Source organism: Etheostoma cragini, chromosome 3, assembly GCF_013103735.1.
Source record: "Etheostoma cragini isolate CJK2018 chromosome 3, CSU_Ecrag_1.0, whole genome shotgun sequence".
NCBI lineage: Eukaryota > Metazoa > Chordata > Actinopteri > Perciformes > Percidae > Etheostoma > Etheostoma cragini.
Window position 1 is genome coordinate 29,700,607 of NC_048409.1, and position 8,750 is coordinate 29,709,356.

General features: G+C 41.9%; 1 protein-coding gene across 1 annotated transcript in view; it reads right to left on the reverse strand.

Annotated features, from left to right (window-relative positions):
* The window catches only part of LOC117939234 (NACHT, LRR and PYD domains-containing protein 12-like), a 41,054-nt gene that overhangs the window by 5,030 nt on the left and 27,274 nt on the right, over window positions 1–8,750 (reverse strand). The window contains exons 5-7 of the mRNA XM_034864373.1: window positions 5,405–5,578; window positions 4,011–4,184; window positions 2,813–2,986 (exon numbers count right to left, since the gene is read on the reverse strand). Of these exons, the coding sequence (XP_034720264.1) occupies window positions 2,813–2,986; window positions 4,011–4,184; window positions 5,405–5,578 (522 nt within the window). The remainder of the gene's footprint in view (window positions 1–2,812; window positions 2,987–4,010; window positions 4,185–5,404; window positions 5,579–8,750) is intronic.

The window sequence follows — 8,750 nt, forward strand, 5'->3', positions numbered from 1 at the left end:
GAAGATAAATCTACCTCAACTCACTTTATTCACCTTTTAAACATCTTTGGGACATTAATTATGCCGTGTTGTGTTCATGGACTGTGAGTTTTATCAACGTTTATTAAAAACATCCAGAGAATAAAACTGAAGGTTACTTGAACACAACTTATGTGTGAATAAAAAACAAAGAACCAAAGTTAGCTTTCTGTTGGCTCGACTGTTGATTCATGTATTTATGTATTTATTAGTTCTGTTGGGTCAACGTGTTCAGTTTGTTCAGTTTGGGGACTTTAAATTAATTAATTAAATCCTAACATCTTTCAAGCCACAAAAAAAATAAGTTTTTCTCAGAAATTTATCTTCACACTTTAGGCAAGAAAATCTAAAAAAAAAATCAAGTGTAGGGACCTACATAAATACTGTTAAATAAATATAAACAACGTGTTTATTTTTTAATTAATGGTGTTTCAGTTCATAACTGGGTAAATACAATAAAAAATCTAACCTGCCTGCTGCGTTGTTGGACTGTCAGTGCCCGATGGGAGTCGTGCATGCTGAGATTTAAACGGTCATAACGTGTTATAATGAAATTTGTGAAGTCCATGAAATAATAAACTTTCATTACAAATAATAACAGAGGGAAATTATTAAAATTTTTCTATTTATTTAATCCATGATCGTTTGTTTGCTAACGTTTGCTCAAAATGCCATTCAACTGGGCCCCCCCCCCGCCCCAGTAAGAGCGTTAGCCCCATGTAGGCCGAGTCCTGCAGCGACCCTTTGCTACGCCCCATCCCCCATCTCTCTCCCCCTTTCCTGTCTATGTAGCTACGCTTTACTAAGCGTTACTTTTGCTACTTGACACAACGTGACACATGCTAAACTTACATCTTTACTCGACTCACATCAGGTAGAGACAGTGAGAACTGTTAACTGTTGACTTGTTTAAGTTAGCGCCGCCGTGAGGGACAGTCAGCTGGAAACGCCAGCCGCAGCTTTCACCGAGGACTGGGAGGAACCAGGACTTCACTGGAGGACCAGGACTTCACTGGAGGACCAGGGATGTGGCTGTGGGGTTTCTCAACGTTTCAGTGAGGCTGCTCTGTGCTGGATGCTTGTAGCTGAGCTTTACTAAGCGTTTATTTTTCCTCGCTGTGTGATCCCCTGGTCTAATGTCATTTACAGCAGTGGAATTAATATTAAGGGAGTAAAAAAACATCCATTATTTACGTTACACTACCTTCACTAATCCTACCGGCTACCAAATTTCGTGTTCTTCTTCTTCTGTGTAAATGTGTTACTGCAGGAGTAAGGTCAAAGTTTAATGTGTGCTGCCCCATTGGCCAAAGAGAATCAGCGGTGTTTGTTTTATGAACGTATTTATTTTATATTATACACATATAAATGAACCAGTTATTTCTTGGGGTTGCTAAGGGAGTTCCAGCGGCACCTACAGCCATAACCTTGTTAAATATCACAATAACGATATTATTACGATGAATAAACAGATGTTACAGTGTTTTCAGTTCAGCATTTTTATGTATTGAACCAATTGAACATGAAGTTTAACATAAAAGGCAGTTACATTTTAAAGTGTTAAAGTTTTCTACTAATCTTTCCTTCAACTATCTAAATAATATCTCAGTCTTTCGTGATGTGCTTATTGTGTCATTTAATGTTATTGCGTCATTAAATGTCGACATGAGGATAAAAACATTTTTCAAAAGCTTATTTATTAAAAACATCCAGAGAAGAAAACTGAAGGTTACTTGAACATCTTTCCAGCCACAAAAACAGAAACTATTACTGTTTTTGTGGCTATTACTTAGTTTTTACATTTAAAATTATCACATTTGTTCCTGGCGATATAAATAATCATCTGCACTTGCCAGGACAAATGGAAAATAATAAAGTAAAATAAACTCTGCTTTAGACTCAGCTGTTCTTCTTCAGGCCTAACCCAGCAGGGTGAAAACCTTTCATTAAATATGGGAGTTTAAAGCAGTGTTGCACACATTACATGTTTTTCACTTTTAAAATACAGATATAGCTCATAGTGAGTTAAGTAGTTCCACAGTGGAGGCACGGTGTTATTGGTTGTTGATTATTTCTTTATAGTTATCTATGCCTATAATAACAACATTCACTGGTAAAGGGAGATTTAGACAATTCACCATAATAAGTAACCTCATCTCATATTATACTTCCGGCGCCAGGAAGGGGTTAAACTAGTGTAACACACAGCTGAGTTCTCTTAGAGCAAACTTAAAACACACTCACACTTCCTCACACCAGGTCTCAGTCTCTGCGGTCCACCATGGTCCACCCTGCAGGAGGACACAAAGACACAATCCACTTCATACTCCAGGGCTGTGGATAATTGAAGGTTTAACCATCATATTGTGAAATGAGACGGAGTGAGACTACGTCGACTCTGCAGCTTGTTCACGTCAAAGTCAGGGCAATGCTGCTAAAGCTGTCACGGTGTGGTTACACTTAAGACGCCTACACATGATACGCAATTTGTTCTCTGCGCACCGCTAGGTAGGACGCAGAGCAAAGCACAGAGCAGGTAAACCTCATTAAAGGTGGCAAGGAAGCTATTTCTGGTAACAACATGCCATTATCTCATTGGTTGCGCGTACCAAAAGTCAGCGACAACTAGGTAAAGTTGAAGTAATTTGAACTTTGAGTGCAGATCAAAGCGACACCACTGAAATCAATGGTGATTGAGAACCCCTGTAATACCTTAGATCCTCCATTGCACATTAACCAGAGTTTCTCAGTTAGTGACAAAAATAAATAAAATGAAGTCTTGGTCCGTCCATACCTGAGAGTGTCCAGTCTGCAGTTTGGATCCTCCAGTAAAGCAGAAAGCCGCTTCACTCCTGAGTCTCCTGGATGATTGTAGCTCAGGTCCAGCACTCTCAGATGGGAGGGGTTGGAGCTCAGAGCTGAGACCAGAGAAGTACAGCCTTCCTCTGAGATCATACAGAATGAGAGACTACACACACACACACACACACACACACACACACACACACACAAACACAAACACACACGGTTGGTTATGACAATTCAGGTACGACCTGGGCCAGGAGTATCGCTCCTCTCCCGGGAGCAATACTTAACAATTACCTTGAGTGCTAGAAATGGGGGGTGAGCTTTACAGTCCAGCTGTACACAACAAGAACTAATGTTGTGTAGATACTTGAAATTTTCATTATCCAGTAGAGAGAGAGAGAGAGAGAGAGAGAAATAAACCTTATTTTGCAAATGTTTTGCAGTTATTACATTCTAAAGCACAAATAAATTGATAGATCGCTCCGTTCTGCTGTTGTTGAAGCTCCCTGTAATAACCCAGCACAATTAGTGGATCACTAATTTTAGGCTCAGAGCTGAATGTAGCCTATTTTGTATTGTGACACTTTACAATTTCAAACACTGTATTTTTATACAGCAGAAAGGCCTTAGAACCTGAGTTTTTATTTTATTATACATCTTACTGTGAGAGAGACAAGGTATTGTAAGACATGTAATGTCATACTTTTGTTAAAAATAACAATTTCCACTATACAATCACAGTTTAATAAAGAGCAGAACTCTAGATAACTGCTGTAGGCTTCTATGTCTCTGTCTGTGATGTGGACATGCCTATCCTGATTCGGTCTGATTTCCCCATATGCAGATGCGGATCCACATACACAACGTAGTGAGACTGTCACAAAGGGGACCGTCACATCGGCCTGAGCCTTCCTCAGCCGAGCTGCCGCCAGACAACTCTGACTGGCTTTTAGTCGTTGCAGAGAGTTTCACAAAATAACAAAGGGCAGGACAGCCAGCTGGCCTTCTTGTTGTGGGACTATTAAGTAATAATAGCTGGCTTGTTATGTCTTGTGTCATTTGCTCTGTTAGCAGAGTTGTTGACCCGCTAGATTTAGATTAGAAGTAATGTTATCATAACAAATGCACTGAACAAATGCAATGAACGTTGCTCTAAATTACACAGGTCCTAACTGAACACCAACCTGAGAGTTTCCAGTCTGCAGTGTGGACTCTTCAGTCCAGGAGACTTCAGCTCCACTCCTGAATCCTGCAGGTCGTTGTTACTCAGGTCCAGGTCTCTCAGACTAGAGGACTGGGAGCTGAGAACTGAGGACAGAGCTTCACAGCTTAACTTTGACAGCTTACAGTCACTCAGCCTAAAAGAGATTTGATAGAAAGGCCATCCAATAATTAATATATGAAGATATTAACAACGTAGAGCAGTTTTTCCCAAACATGCTATTTTGTGGTGGTGAGCCACACAATTAATACTACAGCCCCGCTGTAGCTTCTCTCCATCTGCCAGCAAATGCAGTGGAACTTCCCACTAAAATCAACATACAGGTCGTGCTGGACTACCTGGAAGATCCTTCCCATCATCACTCTGTCTTTGGCTGGATCAGCGGGGGCCGGCGCAGCAGTGAGGTGAAGCTGTGTTCCGATCCAACTCTTACCAAAGCAAGGGATTGCGCCTGCTTTAGAAAGTTAACTAGCCTCATGTTTGATGTAAAATGCAGTTGGGTTGTCGAGGTCAAAACACTATGTAGCAGCTGTGAATCAAATAAACTTATTATAGATAATGTTATGTCATTTTTTTACTCTTACACTGAATGTTTGCTGCTATGATCCAGATGAGTATTGAAAAGTATTTTCTGTGACTGAAAAGGCACGTGTTGAGGATGAGGACCAGCCAGTCTGAAACAGAGCTGAACAATCCAACCAATGTAATTAGTTGTGTTAATAATTTGTTTACAATATTTTCAGCCTTCAACCAGTGCTGCTCAAGAAAGACAGGGTCAGGGAGAGAATGAGATAGATGTGTTAGGCATTGAAGAAAGAGTAGGAGAGGAGGACAGCATCCAAAACCGTGTCCTCCTCAATTGTTACAAATATAAGTATTCCCCCCACCTCAGGTCAGACATCGCGCACCACATATTGCTTTGTAACATGTGGAAAACATTGTAGCAGCCATTTGTTTCCACCTTATTTGGTTAGGTTATTTTAGTTATTTATTTTAGCCACTTGGGGGAGTATTGCACTGGGTGTGGTACGTTACTGGGAATAAGGTATATTTACAGGTGCGGTAATCAATGAGAAAAGGTGTGGATGACGGGGAACACACGGTTCTTACCGTAGCCGTGAACACGCCACAATATATAATTTCACCACTAGGTGAAATACTATTTTATGTGAAGTATCCCCTTTTTCTACTTTTATAATAAACGGGAACACCACCCAAAGACAATCAATGCTTGGACTTAAGATCTTTTTGCTACGCGTTGAAAGCACCATGCCATCCATACCGAGGCTTATGGGATAGCCTCCACAAAACATTGTTGAGGTTCATTTCATCATTTTCAAATAGCTGAGCACCAACCTGAGAGTTTCCAGTCTGCAGTGTGTACTCTTCAATCCAGAGGACAGATGCTTCACTCCTGAATCCTGCAGGTTGTTGTTACTCAGGTCCAGCGCTCTCAGACTAGAGGACTGGGAGCTGAGAACTGAGGACAGAGCTTCACAGCTTCTCTCTGACAATGTACAGCCACTCAATCTGAAAGAGATTCAAAAGAAATTTAATCCAATAACTAACAGTAAGAAAATAACCACTCACAGAGAGTTACTTTTTATTTAACTGAACACCAACCTGAGAGTTTCCAGTCTACAGTGTGGACTATTCAGTCCAGAGGATAGTTGCTTTGCTCCTGAATCCTGCAGGTTGTTGTTACTCAGGTCAAGCTCTCTCAGACTAGAGGACTGGGAGCTGAGAACTGAGGACAGAGCTTCCCAGCTTCTCTTTGACAGGTTACAGCCACTCAGCCTGAAAAGACATCAGCAATATATAAGAATACAGCTTCAAGCAAACAAAAACAAATTATAATTAAAGAAAAAAAGCATTTAATCTGAATAGTTGTGTGTGCACCTACAGAGCTTTGTTGGAGGCTTTGACCACTGGCAGCAGCCTCAGAAGAGCCTCCTCTGAAGCAGAGTATTTCTTCAGGTCAAACACGTCCAGATCTTCTTCTGATGTCAGTAAGATGAAGACCAGAGCTGACCACTGAGCAGGAGACAGTTTATCTGTGGAGAGACGTCCTGATCTCAGGGACTGTTGGATCTCCTCCACTAGAGAACCATCATTCAGTTCATTCAGACAGTGGAACAGATTGATGCTTCTCTCTACAGACAGATCCTCACTGATCTTTGTCTTGATGTACTTGACTGTTTCCTGATTGGTCTGTGAGCTACTTCCAGCATAGGTCATCAGACCTTGAAGGTGTTTCTGATTGGTCTGCAGTGAAAGACCCAGGAGGAAGCGGAGGAACAAGTCCAGGTGTCCATTTGGACTCCGTAAAGCTTTGTCTACAGCACTCCGATGGAGAGGTTTTAGTTTAGGTTTGACTCTGAAGACTTTAGGCCGCCGGGAGGTTGTTTGTTCTTCTGCCAGCCGGTTGACTCCAGAGTTGGTGAAGGTCAGATGAACATGAAGAGCAGCCAGGAACTCCTGAACACTCAGATGGACGAAGCAGAACACCTTGTCCTGGTACAGTCCACTCTCCTCTTTAAAGATCTGTGTGAACACTCCTGAGTACACTGATGCTGCTCTGATATCGATGCCACACTCTGTCAGGTCTGATTCATAGAAGATCAGGTTGCCTTTCTGCAGCTGCTCAAAAGCCAGTTTTCCCAGAGACTTGATCATCTTCTTTGTCTTTTTATTCCAGTTTGAATCGGTCCCAGATCCTCCCTCGTACTTGATGTACTTCAGTTTGGACTGAACCACCAGGAAGTGGATGTACATCTCAGTCAGGGTCTTGGGCAGCTCTCCTCCCTCTCTGGTCTCCAACACCTTCTCCAGAACTGTAGCAGTGATCCAGCAGAAGACTGGGATGTGGCACATGATGTGGAGGCTTCGTGATGTCTTGATGTGGGAGATGATTTTGCTGGCCTGCTTCTTGTCTCTGTATCTCTTACTGAAATAATCCTCCTTCTGTGGGTCAGTGAATCCTCTGACCTCTGTCACCATGTCAACATACTCAGCAGGGATCTGATTGGCTGCTGCAGGTCGTGTGGTTATCCAGAGGCGAGCAGAGGGAAGCAGATTCCCCCTGATGAGGTTTGTCAGCAGCACATCCACTGAGGTGGACTCTGTAACATCAGTCAGGATCTCAGTGATGAGGAAGTCCAGAGGAAGTCGACACTCATCCAGACCATCAAAGATGAAGACCACCAGGACCTCTTCAAACCTGCTGATTCCTGCTTCTTTGGTTTCACTAAAGAAGTGATCAACAAGTTCCACCAAGCTGAACTTTCTCTCTTTCAGCACATTCAGCTCTCTGAAGGTGAATGGGAATATGAACTGGATGTTCTGGTTGGCTTTGCCTTCAGCCCAGTCCAGAGTGAACTTCTGTGTTAAGACTGTTTTCCCGATGCCAGCCACTCCCGTTGTCATCACGGTTCTGATTGGTTCATCTCTTCCAGTTGGGGCTTTAAAGATGTCTTCACATCTGATTGTTGTTTCTGGTCTGTCTGGTTTCCTGGATGCTGTTTCAATCTGTCTGACCTCATGTTCTTCATTGACCCCTGCAGCCCCTCCCTCCATGATGTAGATCTCTGTGAACATCTGATGCAGAACGGTTGGGTTTCCTGCTTTAGCAATCCCCTCAAACACACACTGGAACTTTATCTTCTGGTTGGTCTTGAGTTTACGCTGACAAACTTCAGAATGACTTCCTGAATGAACACACAACAAGAAAAATCAATAAGTCAAAGAACATATTTCAACATTAAAATAATAAGTATATATTTTAATACATTTTTTCAGACATCAGTAAATGTCCCATTTGTCCCAAATCCTGTTAACACATACGTTATTTAACCCTTGATATATTCTTAAGGTGACAATAGGCTGACTTTCAAATTGTCTTAATGTGGCTGTTAAAATTCAGGTCTGAGTCCATGACGACACCAAGATTTCTGGCTTTGTCTGTTGTTTTTAACATTGTTGTTTGAAGCTGAGCGCAGACTTTTATTTGTTCCTCTTTTGCTCCAAAAACAACCACCTCAGTTTTTCCTTCATCTAATTTCGGAAAGTTCTGGCACATCCAGCCGTTAATTTGTTTGATGCACTTAGTCAGTTGTCAGATGTATTGGACTATAGTCCCCTGGCGATAACGCTGTGTCATCCGCATAACTGTGGTAACTTATTTTGTTGTTTTTCATAATCTGAGCCAGTGGAAGGATCTACATTAAACAGAAGAGGCACCAGAATGGAGCCTTGGGGAACTCCGCACGTCATATTTGTTTGTTTGGATGTATAATTACCTATTGACACAAAGTAATCCCTATTCTTTAAGTAGGATTCCAACCAGTTTAGTACTGAGCTAGAAAGGCCAACCCAGTTTTCCAATCGGTTTAGTAATATGTTGTGGTCTACCGTGTCAAATGCAGCACTGAGATCAAGTAATACTAAGACTGAAATTTTGCCACCATCTGTGTTACGGTGGATGTCATTAAAGACTTTGACAAGAGCCGTCTCAGTGCTGTGGTGTGTTTGGAAACCCGACTGAAAGGTATCAAAACTGTTGTTTAGTGACAAGAAATGGTTGAGTTGTTGTCTTAGGAAGTACCACAGCACCGAGACTGCCCTCCTTAAAGTCACCAATGACCTTTTAATGTCTGCTGATGAAGGCATGTGCTCAGTCCTTGTACTCCTGGACCTTAGCGCT